Below are 19,480 nucleotides of genomic sequence, written 5' to 3'. Positions count from 1 at the left end.
TAGTGAGGAGGCTCAGTGACAGAGGGACAGGCATACTGAGCAGCACACACGCAGCCAGGTGTAGTGAGGAGGCTCAGTGACAGAGGGACAGACATACTGAGCAGCACACACGCAGCCAGGTGTAGTGAGGAGGCTCTGTGGTAGAGGGACAGACATACTGAGCAGCACACACGCAGCCAGGTGTAGTGAGGAGGCTCAGTGACATAGGGACAGGCTTAGTGAGTAGCACACACGCAGCCAGGTGTAGTGAGGCGGCTCAGTGACAGAGGGACAGGCATACTGAGCAGCACACACGCAGCCAGGTGTAGTGAGGAGGCTCAGTGGTAGAGGGACAGACATACAGAGCAGCACACACGCAGCCAGGTGTAGAGAGGAGGCTCAGTGGTAGAGGGACAGACATACTGAGCAGCACACAGGCAGCCAGGTGTAGTGAGGAGGCTCAGTGACAGAGGGACAGGCTTAGTGAGTAGCACACACGCAGCCAGGTGTAGTGAGGAGGCTCAGTGACAGAGGGACAGGCATAGTGAGTAGCACACATGCAGCCAGGTGTAGTGAGGAGGCTCAGTGACAGAGGGACAGGCATACAGAGCAGCACACACGCAGCCAGGTGTAGTGAGGAGGCTCAGTGGTAGAGGGACAGACATACTGAGCAGCACACAGGCAGCCAGGTGTAGTGAGGAGGCTCAGTGACAGAGGGACAGGCTTAGTGAGTAGCACACACGCAGCCAGGTGTAGTGAGGAGGCTCAGTGACAGAGGGACAGGCATAGTGAGTAGCACACATGCAGCCAGGTGTAGTGAGGAGGCTCAGTGACAGAGGGACAGGCATACTGAGCAGCACACACGCAGCCAGGTGTAGTGAGGAGGCTCAGTGGTAGAGGGACAGACATACTGAGCAGCACACAGGCAGCCAGGTGTAGTGAGGTGGCTCAGTGACACGGAAGTGCAGCACAGAACAACAGCAATAAGCTGACAGACGGTCTAATCATTTTCAGGAGAATGCCAATAACATAGTAAAGGTAAAAGCCAGGAGTGGCAATACTAACATGGAGTCCACAGGATTGAGAAACAGGAAAATGTGACAGTGAGGGAAGGGGAGGGCTGTAGACGGAGAAGAGAGAGGAAGGAAGGGGAGGGCAGAGGAGCTTGTGGCTGGCTGCTGTCACTTCCAGTGCAGCACAAGCAAGAGGCAGGGATACTCATATACAAATACCCAGGCTGGCACATCTGTCTACTGGGTAAAGAGGGACACTTGCATGTCTCTTCCCACCTCAAAGACAAGCGCTGGCAAGAAATTGGATTTATGCATTAAAGGAACTACCCGTGGATTTATATCCTCCCAATCCATCTTGCTTGTTGCTCTTTCTTGCTGTGCATTATTTTTCCTGTGTTTAGTATCCCTGGCTGAGTGACCGATCTTCTCGTCTGGACAACACGATAAGAAGAGATCCAGTCCCCATTTGCTTCAATCCAGCAGCTTGTTATCTGTAGCTGTCCCTCCTCTCCAGCACAGATCACCTGCAGCAGCAGCAGCAGCCCCCTCCCTCTCCCCCTTCCCCAGCCCCAGGGGCCAGGACCCTCCTGTGTGTGGGGTGCCCATCAGCCACAGCAAGACACAAAAAAAGGAGAAAAAGATAGAGAAGGGAGGAGGATAGGAAAGGTGGGGGGTGAGAGGAGAGTGGGATCTGGAGGAGGAGGAGGAGGAGGTGGTGGTGGTGGTGGTGGTGGAGGAGAAGGTGGTGGAACAAGAGGCAGAGAAGGGAAGCGGTGACCATGAAGAAATTTTACATCAGGAAGGTGCTGGCAGCCGCTTCCTCCTCCTCTTCATCGTCTTCTTCATCCCAGCCTGGAAACAAGGAGGTGGACATCCCAGAAACCCTTCAGTCCGAGCACTTCCAGCTCTGCAAGGTGAATTGGGATGAGTACTATTTATTACTAGCATTGTCATCTCCTGCAATAAGCCCTCCCCCTGTGTATATATATCTGTAACATCTAGCTGCATGCAACGACACAAAACACTAATATAGTATAGTGAAGTACTTTATATCACACAACACACACCAACCAACCTTCCTACATCACATCATCTTCAGGATCATTCTCAGTGCTGTATGTACACAGGCATAGGCCACCTCATGAATGTGCATATATTTAGCAGCATGGAAGTATAGCTACTGTGTTATCCCTACTGTATGATGATTACCAGTATGCTATTACTAGCAGCAGTGTCATCTGAATTTACACCTTGTACTACACACATTCTACTTCACATGCAATGTTTTTGTCATTTTCTGCAGGTAATAACATAGACCAGTTGTAGATCTCATAGTTCTATCCAATTTATAGAGATACATTATTTGTAGTGCATGCTTATAAAGCAGATGGCCACTAATATATTATTTCAGGCATTCACATATATTTTCCAAAATGCATAAAGGTTTTCCTGATTTTTGGCATTTTCAGATTCTCTTGTCCTCGTGTGGCTTGAAGGGCATCTGGGAAAGCTCTGCACCATTTATAATTCTTTTTGGGTTGTGTTTCCTGAAATCAAGCTCCCCCCACCTTGTCAATTCCTCCCCCTCTCTCTACTCCCCTTGTCAATTTCCCCATTCTGATAGCAGTAATGTCAGCTGTTAGCAAAGCTATCCTATTTATTTGTTTTTTTGTTCAATTCCTGCTATCATTCTCATGATAACCTATACTCTAGCAGCTGCAATTAGCACCAGCTTACATATTGTTTTAGGGGGTATTAATTATAATATATAGTTTATTTTTTGCAGTATTTTGAGTAGTTCTCTATTGTATATATGGAACCACAATATAGCTGTGGCTGTGCTCATCTCTTTTCTCACACCTTTGATAAGTCAGTATTATGTTTCCTGTCATATTTTATAGGCTTTTAACAATACAGTATATAAAATGAGCATGTGCTGAAAACGAACCCTGATGTTTGAGGCTTTGTTACGTAGATGTCTGACATCGCAGGCCTCTTCCATAGAAGCTGTAAGATACTAGGATGTGACAGCTGACTGCACATGTTGTCTATATGGAGGAATAATGCATTGTTGTTTTGCCAGCTGCACAATCCTAATAGTTGTTTTCCATTTTTTTTTTGCAAATTTGTGTACCTTATCTAAATACAACACTTGTGGCCTAACTCTAGTTTTCCGTATGTCAAGTGCCTTTTGTCTTATACTGACTTGCACTACTGCTGAGGATGGTGAAATATTGAAAGTTAAATAAACATGCTATATATGTAGTGTGCAAATTGGAATATTTGTGCATATCTGCCAGACATACCTATTATTGAGCCATATTTCTGTTAATACAGTATCCATTGTTACAAATTACCCTATGTGTCTGTGTATCCTATCTATCTATCTATCTATCTATCTATCTATCTATCTATCTATCTATCTATCTATCTTAGAGATAATAATAATAATATTATATTAGAGCTTAGCGGTTTGGCTTGGTTTTGGACCTTCCTGCCAAGTTTGGATCTCAGAATGAGACAAAACATCATCTTAAGCGGTTATCACGGCACAGATTTGCCTCATTCTGAGATCCGAACTTGGCGGGAAGATCCGAGTCACAACCGAGCCGCTCATCTCTAATGAATAAATATATATTTTACACACTGCAATGCGGAAATAGTTCACGGCCTTCAGTATAATTGCCAAACAAGAAATATATATTTTTATACTGTTGATCTATTTGTGTCCATCTATTCTAGATGATATGCATGAAGATCATTGTATGTCATTTGTAACTACCATATCTCTCTTGAACAATGATAGTTTATATAAACTCATACTGCAGTACTGCATGGATGCTGGCGCAAGCCTCCAGTATGAATCTCTCATGTTTCTTTTTTTAAAGGGGATGTCTAGAAAATTCACCATATTTATAACCATCTACTACTATTTCTTAGTGAATTTGGTGGTGTTTATTATGATAGTTGTTTTCCCTTGGCTTAGTAAATGACATAAATATGTGGATGATGGCACACTTTATAAAAATTGCTTTCTATTGATTAAATAAATATAAATGACAATTGCATTGATTGGGTCCCAGAGCTCATCTGGAGCTGGTGAATTTTAGCTGAGATGTAATACTGAAGAACCTAGGTTTTACCACAATAGAATTGGGATGAGGGAAGAACTTGGCCTCTTCTGTATTTCTATATTTTGTTCTATTATGCACTTTTACAAAATCTCGTAATCGTGTTGTTGTGGAATATTTTTCAAATCAGGAAATGGAACGTATGAGATTTAAAATACTACTGAGACCTTAAGCCACCCAAAATCCATCTTGCAGATGATGAGTGAGGGCTGTAATACTTGGTACAAATTAGGAAACTAAGACAATTATTTATACACTTCAAAACCAAAAGTTTGTGGACACCCAAACTATATACAACCAAATAATCTTGTTAAACTGCTCATTTCAAAACAAAAAGTCACTAATATGGAATTGGTTACCCCTTTTGCAGCCTCCACTATTCTGGAAAGGCTTTCCACTAGATATTGGAACATGGCTGTCTTTGTTTGCATCCATTCAACCATGAGCATTAGTGAGGTTGGGTATTGATGTTGGGTGATAAGGCTTGGCTCACATTTGGCGTTCCAATTCATCCTATAGGTGTAGTTGAAGTAAGGGCTCTGTGCAGGCCAGTCAAGTTCTTCCACACCAAATTTGGCACACAATTTTTTTATCTCTATTCTACTGCTGAAAATGAAGGGCCTTCCTCAAAAGGTTGCCAAAACATAGGAAGCTCACAATTCTGTAGAATGCCACTGTGTGCTGTAGCATTAAAATGTTCCTTCACTGGAAGTAAAGGACCCATGCCAAATGTTGAAAAATACCCGAGACCATTATAACTCCTCCACCAAAATGTTACAGTTGTCATTACGCATTAAAGTAGGAAGCTTTCTCTACCAAACACAGATTCATCTGCATAATGGTGAAGAGTGATTAGTCACTTCTAATAACATATTTCCACTGCTCCAGAGGCTAATGATGATGTGCTTTGCACCACTACAGCCAATGTCTGGCATTGCACATGGTGATCTTATGCTTGTATGCAACTACTTCATTATGGAAACCTGAAAGTCCCGACGAACAGTTCTTGTGCTGACCTTGCTTTCAGACTCAGATTAGAACCCTTTGGAGCTCTTCAGAATGACCCATGCTACTGCTAATGTATATCTATGGAGATAGAATTTCTGTAAGCTTGATTTTATGCACCTGTTAGCAATGGGTGTGACTGAAATTGCCAAACACGCTAATTAGAAAAAGTGTCCACAAACTTATGACTATGTTGTGTAATTTAATTGGTATCTATCTCTGAATGTCTGTTCCATATCCCGAGTCACAGAATTTTCTCATTTCTGCATTTATTTAGTGTTCACCAATTCACATTGCCCCTTAACTTTTTTTTTTTGACCACCTATCGCCTTCCAGTTGCCTTACTACAGATTGATAGCTGATAATAAAGATCGTTTGACACCCGCTGTGTGTGGTGGAGCAGCAGCTCTTTCCAGCACAGTCATACACAGGGCTGGCCATGCCTCACTGAATAGGCAAGGATCAGAGAGCAGTGCATAGAAGACCAGTCCCAAACAATAATGCGAAGTTATGCGATTAACAATAGTAGCAACAGCTAACATGACATAGCACAGAGACCAGCTAGAAAAGCTGATTTCAAGGTTTTAGGTGTACACCCACACACAAAAAGGGGGTTACCCTGCAACTCCATTCATCTGAACCAGGAGTCAGTAAACTTGGTGATAAGAGTTCTTGTTCTGACGTCATGGGTTACTTTGCATGTCACTTCTGTGAATGCAGGCTTCAGGGAGTAAATGCAGCATAGTGTGGATAGGATTAAACTGTTCTCTCCAAGAAACAAGTGCAAGCAAAAATGTCAAAAAAAAACCTCATGGCACAGAGCTTTTCCTGCAGCTGCAAGCAAGTCCAATTTTTCCTAAAATTGGTACTTTAAGGAAAAAATGTCGGAACTTGCTTTATAACCCCTTAAAACCCCCTTCTACTGACTAATTAAGTTATTGGAAGTTTCCACTTAGCTTAATTAGTCAATAATTAAATGTCATTATTGGTTGTTAAAACTAGTTGTTTCATTATTGTTTTTTAATTGACCTAAAATTACCCCAAATTTACTTTGTTTTTCTCCTTTTGCATTTTTCATTTTATTTGTTTGTAATAAATCTAAAAAAGCATGCATTTTATCATTTATTTACCTAAAAATGCAGAAATCAGCCATACCATGCATTTTTTAAAAATAATATATTTTTCTTTGGGACAGTAATAACCTAATAACCATTATTGCTGTTACCCAATATTTTTAGAGAACTGACCGTTTTTTATTTTTCTATTGAATATCGCTGGTATCAGTTCTAATACCCTTGTTAAATTTTGCGGGGAAAAATAAGACAGCTTGAAGTCCTGGTGGCAGATCTGCTTTACTTATATGCTATTAATGTTTGTTTCAGAAGCACTTCTTGGAACGGCAGTGCTGGTGTAAGCACATTTTACAGCTACCTTCTCCTCAGTATTGAAACATGTCTGGGGGGAGGGGGAGAAGGGGCACTTAGCCAGCATGTGGAGGCAAGAAGAAGTGTAAATCAAAACCCTGGCAGGGGCAGTGTCAGACTGGAACATGGAGGGCCCAAGGGGGGTATGCGGTGGGGCCTATGAAAATAGTGTGTAAACAACCGTGCAAGTGTGTATGTCATTCTCAGGTTTGTTAATGTCTAGGGCCTGAGGGTTTTAGCTGCCTTATGTCCATGTACTGTAGTGCCCCACTATCGCCACCAATGATAACAGTCGAGTCACAACAATAGCAAGTATTATAGAAATCAGTATACAATACAGAAAATATTCCCAAAGCCTACAATAGAATACACAGAGCATCATAGTGACCAGCGTACAATGCAGGGACCCCCATACAATACAGACACCACCATAATGACCACCATACAATATATCTGTCCTTATATTTCTATTTTTTTCAGGAGAATGTACCAAGCTAAGACACCGGGACACGAGCTCTAATAAGAGCCTGTCCCAGTTGGACACCTGTGCATGTGCTGCTATCCGGTTGCACAATGCAAACAAAAAGTTTGCAACTGGAATCGCAAAGAGCTCCAGCCCCCTGTAGAGGGATCGCAAGATATCTCCCTGCTTTTTCTCTTGTTACACTGCAGAGACCCTTAATTCTGTCCTTAAGCATGTGGAAATAGCAGTTTCTATATATTATAAGGGCAGAATTGCTTTATAAATAGGCCCTTTTATATGTATTACTAGCAATAATGATTTGTACGATTGTAACCATTGGAAAAATAACATGTTCTAAGTATATTGTTATTAATATGGGATTTATAGGGTTTGGTAGCTGGTTAAGATCAATTTGAGACTGTTATGGAGTATAATTAATTATAGTGAGTGAATTGTAGGTAATCGGAAAGTATTATTAATGAGCGTTAGACAGATTAGAGTGTTGGAGCTAGCCCAGTAAGCTTTCTCATTTGCTGCTATGTAGTACAGGTTGAGTCTCCCATATCCAAAATGCTTGGGACCAGGGGTATTTTGGATAACGGAATATTCCGTATTTTGGAATATTTGCATATCATAATGAAATATCTTGGGAATGGGACCCAAATATACACACAGAATGCATTTGTGTGTTATATACACCTTATACACACAGCCTGCAGGTCATTTTATACAATATTTTCAATCTTTTTGTAGCTCAAGCAAAGTTTGTGTACATACATGAAATTCATTACGTTTCATATACACCTTATACACACAGACTGAAGGTAATTGTATACAATATTTTGAATAATTTGAACCTTAGAGACAGTTTGTGTACATTGTACCATCAAAAATCAAAGGTTTCATTATCTCAGTCATGCCAAAATTATTCCGTATTTCGGAATATTTGGATATGGGAGACTCAACCTGTATATTGAACCTCATTAGAGTTAGAAGCAAAACCATCTCATTGGTGATAATTCAAACTGGACAAGCCATGTTCCGATAAAGGGGTGCAAATGCAAATTTGTTTACCCTGCAGGAAAATTACTGTCTGTTTTTGCACGTTCCACAGAAACACTGGGCATCATTGGTGGAACTATGACAGGTTCAAGGGGTGCGACCATTACTGGGCCTGTATTTGAGATCTGTCCCACATGGTCCCTCCTCCACTGTGCAACATTGTTATACTGGCTATATTTACTAAAACTTTAAATCTTCCCAAAGTGTCCCCTGCAGAGTTACCTGGCTGGCATTAAATACTATGAATGTTTTACATAACTGGAGAGAAAATTTTAATACAGTATGTGTTTCCTTGAATATGAATTTTAAAAGAAATTACACTCTTTAATATTTGTGTTTGTTAAATATTTCCTAACTTGCAAAAATAAGCCAGTACTTAACAAGTCATAAATGTTGATAAATTCAATCTTATGTGATTACACACACATACGCAGTCTGCTCTGGTGCTTCTAGCCAACACTGGTCTGTATATCAGAAGTTTGTTGCATCAGCTGAGTGTGCTAGAAGCTCCAGAGCAGAGAGCGACAAGGGTGCAAGAATGAACACTAAATAAGTGCTTAAAATTAATAGTGCAAAACACAGTAAGTAAAGGTAGGTAGTTAGTGCACGTACTTCATTATTTGATCACCTGGAAGTGCTACCCTTATCATTGTTTATTTGACTGGCACCACAATATACTGTATGTAGCACTGCAAAGTCAAAATATATATAGATGAGTATAAATTAAGCATACTTTATTAACAATATGGTACAAATACAAGTATGCGTTGTACAGGTACAAATGTTGCTCTTTACAAGCCAGGAAAAGGTTGTAAGGCCATATCCCAAATATTTGATATTCAAAAGTATATAGTAAGAATGTTTTTTTACAAATTGAGAACACTGAAGGCATTTGCAGGAATGTGAATCCCAGCAAACTCAAGAATCAGTCCTAATGATTCACTTTGAGAAGATCATAGAGAACCCACGTACTTCATGAAGGGATCTATATGCCATGGTAAATAATCACTCTAGCATCAGAAGAAGACTTAGCAAATATGCCGTTCATTGAAATGTGTACCCAGGAGAATGAAAAAATACTTTTTCTCCAGCAAAAAAACCTCATTGCATCCCTGCTTGGGATTGCAGCATTGCGTCTGTGCGAAGCACAAGACTTATGAACAATGTCCTATGTACATATGAGACTTATGTGGTGAGAATCGAACTTAGGGTATTGGCCTATGAAACCAATCATCAAGCAGGTTGTGCAGGAGTGATGATTAGGGATTGTTTTTCAGCCACGGAAATTGGAACCCCCACAATCAGTGAATCTGCCATGAACTGCTCTTTTTTTACCATTCTACAGGAAAATGTGACAGACCATTATAGTCTGAAATTGGATCATGCAATAGGACAATATTCTCAAGCTTACCAGCAAATCTACAACTACAGTAAATGGCTAAAAAAGAAAAAAAAAATCAAAGTTCTGTCATGGGCAAATCCAGACCTTTCATTGAGTTGTTGTATTTAGACCTTTTGAGATCTGTGCATAAATAAAGGCCACTAAACATTTGGGAAAGTAAGCAGTGTAGGCAGGAATGGCTAGAAGTACTTTAAGGGGGCGATTCAATTATTTTATCTGGCGCCTTAACTAATGGGTGCCTGACGGAGCAATTCAATTGTTGCTCCGTTTGAGTGCGCATAGCCCCAGGTAGACACATGTGAGAGAAGTTGGCTCTTTTGGCACCCTATTACAATCTGGTTTTACCTCTTTAGTGTAAATGTATATATTGTGGAAATGCATAAATCTCAGCATCACCTGTACTTGTGTGTGCACATGTTCATAGCTTGCCCAGTACAGGGAACATTCAGCAAATGGGCGTACGTTAAACTCTTGAGTAGTAGATGGTTGTTAGTCCTAGTATTGTATGTAAAAGATATTGTAGGCAAATTCTGTTTCACATGACTTTCTACTTTATATACCTTTGTTTCCACATGTGCATGTATTGTTTGCTTTCATAGAAATACTTTGAAGGGCTATAGTTTTCATGTGGTGCACCAAATATTTATGTGCAGGAGGGAGGGGAGTGGTTCCAAACTTTAGCCACAGGAAAATGGATCCTTTCCTCATCTACCAGAATTGTGGTTATTGGAGAAATACCTTTGTTGCTCTTCTTGTTCAGGTTATGCACATCCACCTTTCTGGCATTGTAGGGTACAGTACACCTTATCTTTAAAACAATAGATCTATCCACACTCCAGCCTGCAGCCTTCATGCACATGTCAATATGTGATAATATATAAATTGTAACTCATTAAGTTTTTTTTTTTATTTTCTTTTTCTGCCCAACCCTCTTTGCCATCTGGTCTGTGGTTAGACGGTTCGCCATGGATTCCCATTTGAGCCTTCCTCGATGGCATTTGATCCAGTACAGAAGATTCTCGCAATTGGCACAAATCATGGAGCTCTGAGGCTGTATCCTTTTCTTATTACCAATCTAAACCAGCAGTGTCATCCGGAGCAATGTTCGGACGTCATTGGAAACTGATGGACATGGACCTGATAGGAGACAGGTATTTTATGTGCATAACAAGTGATAGGTACCCAGCAGCAATGGGTTCTAAATGCTAAAAGCCTCACAGTACACAGTATTGGCAACTTTTGATCGAAAGTGCTTTGAATTGGGTGTGAGGTCACTAGCAATGACTTGTGGTAATTTAATATTCTTCCCTTATATGAAAGTCTTCTTTTAGCTCTATCTATCTATCTATCTATCTATCTGTCTGTCTGTCTGTCTATACACTGTAAATTTTTGTGAGAGCTGACCAGTTCTAAGCACCAATTGAATTGTAATGCTATCAACATATGTGCAGATGAACTCATTATGTGGCCCAAACAAATCCGATTGGATCAGACCTAATTAGATTTGGTCTGGAAGAGTATTGGTGTATAACTTCCACTGGCATTTGTGAGATCAGGGGCTGACGTAGGTGACATTGCAATGTGGTAGGATCGGATCAAATTTTTTTTTTCATTTGCACTGTGATCATCTCCCATAATTTAAGGAATATTCATATTGTATTATCTAGTTAACAAATAGTTTGTATTACTTTTTTTTTTTTTATGGGACACCTGATACAGATTGCGCTTTCATCAAATATACAAACACAGCATTAGACCTGGAGTTTGAGACTGTATTGAATTACGTACACATCATGCTGAAAGCATACTGGTGTGGAGTATTAAGTAAGGGTATAATATTCAGGAATCGAGTATTATTATTTAAATTTTTTCTGACATTCATAAAAGTGAGTGTTTTGACACAATTTGTGATACATTACAGAGACTGTAAATGTTGCAAAATATTTATTTTAAGTTTTGTGATCAGGTTTTGTCTTATTTTGCTTCTGAAAGCTGCAGAATAGAAATATGCAGAGGCATTTAACTGCATAGGGACAATATGGATTTAATTTCTTCATACTGTATCATCATTCAAGTCTTAAACAAAAGTCAATTAACTGTACAGCACACTAAGGCATGTCACATGCAGCCAATGGCCAGCATCATCATAACAAGAAAATTACCATAATTATTGTAAACCTTAAATACCCATGTTATCATGCCAGGTGACTTACCTTATCAACCCTGGTATTAGGAGCACAAGGTTATCCTAAAACCACTATGCTCACCAGCTCACATTGCCAATGCTGACCATAACCAACTGACTTCAACAACACTGACAGCTTATCTCACAAAAAACTATAATAGGGTAGTCAGCCAGCTTCACAGTCCTCCCACTCACTACAGCTGTGTTCCTGGAAAAGCAGGGTGTGATTGCTGTCCACAACTCAGCATCTCGTGGTAATCAGACTGACACTACAGTGTCACAAGGGAAAATAGCACTCCGATCACATGAGGCAGATCACCAGCGGTTCAGAGTAGCATGTGATGAGCCCCTTCCAATCGGAAGTCAGAATACGCTATTCGGTCCATTGATGCTCAGCACCATGGGACTGATGCTGAGTCACTATAGACAGAGCAGCATGAAATACTGCCCAACATCCAAACAGTGCCTGCATTCAGGAAAGAGTCCTCACAAAGAAGGACAGTCACCCAGGTCTAAACAGTTGGCAGACCGTCCTGTTTTTTCATTTTTGTGCTTTCAGCTTTCACTACCTGTTGACACTTCTTTGCAGCTTTGTTTGGAAAAATGATGAAATATGAAAAGCCAAGCAATGAGTGAAGACTTCATTCTTCACATGCCTCAACATTAAATTAATAGTATTTATATTTAAGTAATATGTCTATGTCCTCCCCCAGACAACCCATTAATTTAATAATATTCATATTTAATAAATAACTCTCCTTTTGCCCACATTTACTGAATAGCCACCACATTTTCTCAGCTTCAAATGAATACTTCTGTCAAACCTCCTTAAATTAGTAGTCACCACCCCACTATTAAATAGCCCTCAACAATAATTGAATAGCTCCCACCACCATTAGTCAATTAGACGCCCCTATTACTATTAAATTAATTTCTCACACCTTCAATCACATAACAGTGTCACTAATGCCATGCTAAACCAAAAAGGAAAAGTGATTTTTAACCTCAAGTATGTATTAAGGGGGGGTCATGAGAATATCTTGTGCTAATGCAACGTGGGTCATTTAAGCATGTTCAATTGTGCTCACAACCCATAGAAGTGTGAAAAAATACATGCAAGGTTTCCCTCCCATAATTACCCTCAGTGTGGTAAGTGCAGACTGAACCATGTGTTTAATTGAAACTCCCCCTTAACTTGTAATTCGTGCTGGTACCGGATGGTACCATCAGCCTGCGTACTTGCACCGAGAGGAGGAAGTCATCTAATTTATCTTGGGTTATATGACACACCTAGTAATGTTGTAGTTAAAAACTGGGCAACTCATGGAGGAAAACAATTTAGTGCTTCTAAAACCACCTTAACGTTTAAACCACATTTGTGTTAAAGTAACCTTTCTTTCTGGCACAGGAGCGTCCTTGTGTCATGTATGCACCTTGCCAGCATACCAGCATAAAAAGCATGCTATTTAGATGTATTAGTGATAATTTAGCATCAGATATTGGTGGGATAGGGTCTGCTAGATTATTAATAAATAGCCCCTTAATCTATATCTACTCATCCATACATCAACATAAATAAGTTCTAGGAAACAACCAGTTTACAAAACTATACCCACATTCTGTTTCCTACCCTCGATATTCAGATCCCTTCCCCACAGTTGCACACCTACAGACACGCACACACGCACGCATATATATTATAATACATCATTTATCAGAGTGGTGGTGCATGAATTCAGTATGAGCTGGTTGCTTTTCTAGAGTGCTTTTACATTTCAATACACATTAGAGTAGCAAATATTCTGGACATGTGTTGAACTACTAGTACCTGCAACGGTCTTTTTAGTTCCTTGCCGCAGGAAGATTACATTTTCTTTGACTATTTGCATAGGAGTATACTGTACATTGAGATATCTCAGTATTTTACTTACAAATTCAAATTTAACAGCAAATGTGATTGAAATACAGTAGGAATTAACTTCAGTATTTAACTTCAGTATATGTGAAATGAATGTGGCTGATATTCATTTTGTTACATTTGGAATTAATGACAAATTAGAAGCAACATTTAATGGATTGATTATTTATTGTAATACTAAGTAGTTTGTATCACATAACATAAATACTTTTAATGTGGATTTTTGTCTAAATAGAAAGCATGCAGCTATCAATAGCTTTTTATAGAACATGAGTTATACTGCGGTTGGGTACGGGATGCTGGCGCTCGGGACCCTGGCGGCCAAAATCCCGACACCAGCATCCTGACAGGGACAGGATACCGACACCTGTCGGTAGGTATCCTAATCCTCTCCCTAACTCTAACCCTCCCTCCCTGGTGCCTAAACCTAACCTCTCCCCTAGTGTCTAAACCTAACCTCCACCTCTCTGCACCCTAACCTAACCCTCCCCCCTTAGTGCCTAACCCTAACCCTATATTTCCTAACCCCTAACGCTAACCCTCCCCCTAATCCTGATACATACCTTTGGGATATCTGACAGGTGTTGGGATTCCGGCTTCGGTATTCTAAGTGCCGGAATCCCCTTTCCCAGGAATACTGACCGTATCCCGTTATACTGTACTAGCTATGCAGGGATCCATGATTGGAGACATCAAATAACTAAAAAGTAACATCATATTTTAAACATGATATTATGAAGTACCTGGATGATAGTGGCAGGATTTTCTGGGTAGACTGGGGTATCATAAGGTTCGGGATTGCACAGACAAAACAGGAGAGATACTGTCAAATCTATATTACATGTTAAAGTAATAATATAGTACAGGAATAAAGCAGAACAAGATGCCAGCTTAAACACCAAACACCTAGTACTGATCTTACCTACACAGTGTCCTGGAGGAGACAGCGCTCCAAACAGCACTCCAAACCTTAACTTCTTCTAATTTCTCACTCACTTTCTCCAAGAACCTGTATTTTTATTCCCACTCAAATTACCACGCTATTCTGGTCCTTCCTACAGGGCCATTGAGACAGCCACCGGGCCTGGGTACTGAAGGGGACCAAATCCGGGAGGTGTTGTCATGCCCCCTCCAGGAGAAAAATAATGGAAAATACAATGCTTCCTGGCGCTCTGCACTGCAAAGGGGACAATCGCCCCCCTTAGCAGCTGGCCCAGAGGCCCCATCAGGCCCCTCAAAGAGGCCAGGGTATTTAGTACCCTTCTCCCTCCCCCACCTCTCGCCTTCGTGGACTGATATCATATTAGTACCATATACTCTGGCTAATTCAGAATGATGGCTGTATGGTGCTTGTAGAGATCTTCCCCCTGTTTACTCATTACCTCAAGTGGCGTAATTGCCACTGTGTCTAAAGTTCACCGTGATGTTCCATCACCGTTCCGTGATGGAACAATATGAACCGACCACTGTTAATGAAGGGGAGTCTGTATTGTATTGTGGACTGCCTTCCCACATTAACCCATTCCATGCTTTTACGATTGCTAGGTTGTAAGAACACTGACCTCCCTATTAACCCCTGAGGCAGTTGAAATCTGATGTACCCATATATGTTTTAGGCCTGATCGTTTTGACATTTAACTGTGTCCATCTGGCAACATTTCAGAAGAACCCTACAGTAATGTAACGTCACACAATGTGAATCAATATTATACATCCCCTGCTCCCCACTGGCTGCTGTCCATAGTTACAGCATTGGCATCTTATTTTCTGAAAGCCACATTTTATGTATTTAACAAATACCAGCGAGCCTCCCCCTGAATGAGCATATGGAGTAACAGTATACTTTGTGATTTCCTGTGGCTAATAGAGGAGAGTTATCCTAGGTCTGTCACAGTTATCATATTTGGGGAAACTGGTGAAAAGGAAAATGATTGTGTTGTCCATAGCAAACAATCTGATTATAATTGTTTTTATAGTGCAGTTGAGATAATTAAAACACTGATTGTCCTTTTTGTGTTTATTCTTCATTTGTAATTGAGAATTCCTATTCTAGTAACAAATGAGTATGCTCTTGCTGGAAGTTGCTTAGCATATACTGTATTGATACAGTATGTAGCGTAGTTTAGTTTCTGCACAGATATTCAATCTATCATCAAATTTAATTAAACCTGTGGTTTATATTTTCTATCATTCTTGTTACTTAGGTGTGGAGGCTAATAAAATCAGAAAGGTTAATTGCAATGGGATGAGATTGTATTGGTACATTTCCACCTGCTTGTCAATTTGTGTCCATGGTTTTGTGTAAGCCGGGATTTCAGAGGTTGTCACTGTCCTATTTTAAAGAAACTTTGTTACAACTCCAGCACTTTATGGTAGTAATGTGTATTTTGTACTGGCACTGTTTTGAGATTAAGGGTAGATATACATGTACTAAAGCTTCTAAAACAGACAAGGTGGTGTTGCCCATAGTAACCAAGCAGACTGTAGCTATCATTTCTCTATTGCATTGTAGAAAATGATAGACAGAATGTGATTGGTTGCTATGGCCAACACCACCATTTTTCATTTTTAGAAACTTTAGTAAATCTGCCTTTAAGGCTGTAATGCTTGTATAAGGGCACACTAATCTCAGTATATCTATTAAACTTTGGTTTGAGCATGTTTATTGGCTGATGTGTTTATCCAAGTTGGGTGGATCCAGTTTCTGCTGCAGCAGCAATATCAAAAGTATGTATATTGTGTTTATTAAGGGGAAAAAATGTGTGCTATGAAATGGTCTGCTAAATACTGTGCATTCTGAAGCTGTATCACCTCATTCTTTCCTGTGTACGCCATAATCTCCTATTGCATCTACTGCTCCGTGCAACTACCATTTACTAGAAAAAATAACCGTAGGCTGCATTCGATTTTGAAACCAAATATATATATATCTCCATTTTAACTCTAATTTTTTTTTTTTTAAACTAGTGTTTGTTCTGATTTAACAAAGATTGTCAATAGTTGTGCTTCTTTTTTCCTGTAATTGATCTAATCCATAGGATTACACAGGTTTTGTTTTACTAGCTCAATACATTGATTGCAAGTGTGTGCACTGTAAGCAGTTCTCTCCTATAAGCTGTGAGGTAGCCTTCCAGCAGCTAATGGTGCATCACGGGAGACTTTGCTCATCAACGGCTACATAAAGTTGCACAGTAACTGTATACGTTTGTCCAAAAATGGATTTGTGTCCATTGTATAATATGATAAAATGGCACAGTGTTTAATTCTTGTATTGGTTAAGGAAGTTTGGGGTACTGTTTACTGTTGGGGATTTTACAATGTTTTATGAAATGTAGATGTATGCTGCACAATCATGAGCAGAAAAGTATTGTACTTTCAGTGTTCCTATTTTGAATATTTCATGCTTAGATCCCCTTTTCAAAGTTTGTTATTCATTTTAGAGCCACCCATTGTAAAAATGTCATCCCACCTAACCTCTCATCTGTATTTAAAACTATCTAGGGGAATGGAAAAGGCTTTTACTTAGAACTTGGAGAGGATAATCCTACCAAATCCTACCCTAACCCCAACACTGAATCTGAAATTGGAGCAAAAACCCCCTTACTGAAGCTAACCCTTAGTGAAAGTCATCTGCTCTTTAAGAGTTAAAGCCAAATTCAATTGGAAACATGCAGATCTGAGGAAAACAGGGAAATGGAATATCTTGTAGAACTGGAATTATCACTATAGTTCTGTTAGATAGTGGGTTACGAGGGAGCACACAGTGAACGCTGATTCTAAAATTAAAGCATGAGTAAGTGTAAAATCCTGGTTTCTGTGTTTAGAAGAGTTACTAATAGTATCATCCACAAATATACAAACATTTACAAAAAAATACCAGATCCTTTACAAAAGGGTTTGATCATAGCTGAATCATTTTCTTAATTGAACAGACCTTCTGATTCAGGTTATTAAGTTAATGCCTGACTGACAGTAATGTGAGAGTATTGCAGTTGAGAACCTTATATTGTGCGTTTCTGTGTACGGTTAACTTTTCCTAGAACCATGGATAACACAGGATTTTTGTGGTAAATTTAAAAAAAATATATATGACATGGAATTGGAAGAACAATTAGTATGTATGCCATAATTGTGGGCTGTCAATAGGAGAACCGATTTTTTTTAATATTAAGGTTGTGTCCATCATAAGTGGTCCATGATGGAATTTAAATGGGGGCAAATTACAGAATACTGGGCCAAAAATAATACAACATTTGAACTTATAGTACATGTATCATATAGGCATCTACACTGGTTTTTGTACATATCCATTTTAATGGGTAGAATTCACATTTAATAAATACTCCTGTTTCTCTCCCAAATAGCCAAACATGAAATGATTTGTATTAATATATATAAATAGCCATCATTCTCCAAAAACTCAGAACAGTATTTAATTAATAGCCCCAAACCTTTAAAAGAATTAAATAAATAGTTCCATCACCCACTCTTAAATTAATATGCATTAACATGACCAATTAACTAGCCATTCCATTAAATAAATATCCCTCACCATAAAATCTTATATAAATAATCCACTACAGTGCAAACATTGGCACACTAATAGGCATAACCACACAAGCTAAAGAAAGCCCCTATTCGGCCAAATGCTCCCAATGTCCTGTGGATGCGAGATTGTGTTACATCGTGTGCAATTGAGCAAATATAGATACATGTCTTCACAAAAGAGTATTTGGAATAAATGAGCCTTAGGGCCTGATTCAGGGGTGTACGCTGCTGTGCCCACTCTTGTGTCTGTATCGTGCGTAGCAGTAGGGTAAAACTAACCTGTCTCATGACGGTCTAAACCCAGCTCACGTTCCCTATTAGTGGGTAAACAAGCTAACACTTGCAGAATCCTGCTTCACAATGATAGGAAGATAGCATTAGGTAAATTCAGCTTCACAATGTTGGGAAGATAGCACTGGAGCTGAATGCTGTGCCCACTCTTGTGTCTGTTGCTGGAGTTGCGGGTGCAATAATTTGCAAATGCTAGTTTCAGCTTTACCCTTTTGTAGTAGTCTGAGTCTGAATGAGTAGTAGTAACACTGCTGGAGATTCTCCACACACCACCATCAGTGCATCATCGCGTGTACCATCAACACTTATACCAGCCCTTTGACAGGTGCAGTTTCTCTGTCTGAACATGGTGTCATGATCTGCTGCAGTATCACTGCAGCAGATCATGCAGTATCTGCTGCACTCTCTCCAGTGGTGCTACTCCATAAAATTTCAGCCAGTCTAGTTCCATATGATGTTTGGAGAGCCTACAAGCCTATGTTAATTGCTTTACCCTGCAGCTTGCCACGGTGACTCTCTTATTTAACCTACTCCACATTTGCTACTGGGCCATATCATCGTGTCAGATTCTTGTACTTCTGGTTACCCTCTCATCCTTCTGGATTCTATTCTTTGTGTTCCTGTTCTCCCAGTGTCGCCGGGGTACGGCTCTCCCAGAAGCTTACACCTCGGCTCCAGCTTCTGTTCATCATTCTGCTCCAGTGTTATCCAAAAAACCTGCTCAGTATTGCTCACAGTATTCAGCTCAAGTGCTATCTAGAAAACCTCCAGTACTGCTCCACAGAACTCTGCTCCAGTACTATTCAAAAAACCTGCTCCAGCTTAACTACCTGTTTCTGGACATTTCTAGAGCAGTGAGTTACCATGTTCACTTATGGTGTGTTCATTGTATAGAGAAGGTTGCAAGTGTGGGGATCACCTTTAATAATTTAGCAATGGATTACCATATCTAAATAACACGATTGCCTTAAAGCAATTTGACGGTGTGGGGGTGTCTTAGCAAGTTTAGTAAATGGGAACCTATTGCTACAACATTATTAAAAGTTGGTGTTGGAATTG

General features: G+C 39.9%; 1 protein-coding gene across 2 annotated transcripts in view; it reads left to right on the top strand.

Moving 5' to 3' along the window:
- Window positions 1-1,733: 1,733 nt before the first annotated feature.
- The window catches only part of STXBP5 (syntaxin binding protein 5), a 468,219-nt gene continuing 450,472 nt past the window's right edge, over window positions 1,734-19,480 (top strand). For both annotated transcript variants that reach the window (XM_088474382.1, XM_088474383.1), the window contains exons 1-2: window positions 1,734-1,906; window positions 10,435-10,532. In XM_088474382.1, coding sequence (XP_088330508.1) covers window positions 1,772-1,906; window positions 10,435-10,532 — 233 coding nt within the window. In that variant the 5' untranslated portion in view covers window positions 1,734-1,771. The remainder of the gene's footprint in view (window positions 1,907-10,434; window positions 10,533-19,480) is intronic.

Source organism: Taudactylus pleione, unplaced genomic scaffold (assembly GCF_031769625.1).
Source record: "Taudactylus pleione unplaced genomic scaffold, aTauple2 ptg000154l, whole genome shotgun sequence".
Taxonomy (NCBI): Eukaryota; Metazoa; Chordata; class Amphibia; order Anura; family Myobatrachidae; genus Taudactylus; species Taudactylus pleione.
Note: the sequence above shows the minus strand (reverse complement) of the source record. Positions and strands in the feature narration are given on the sequence as shown.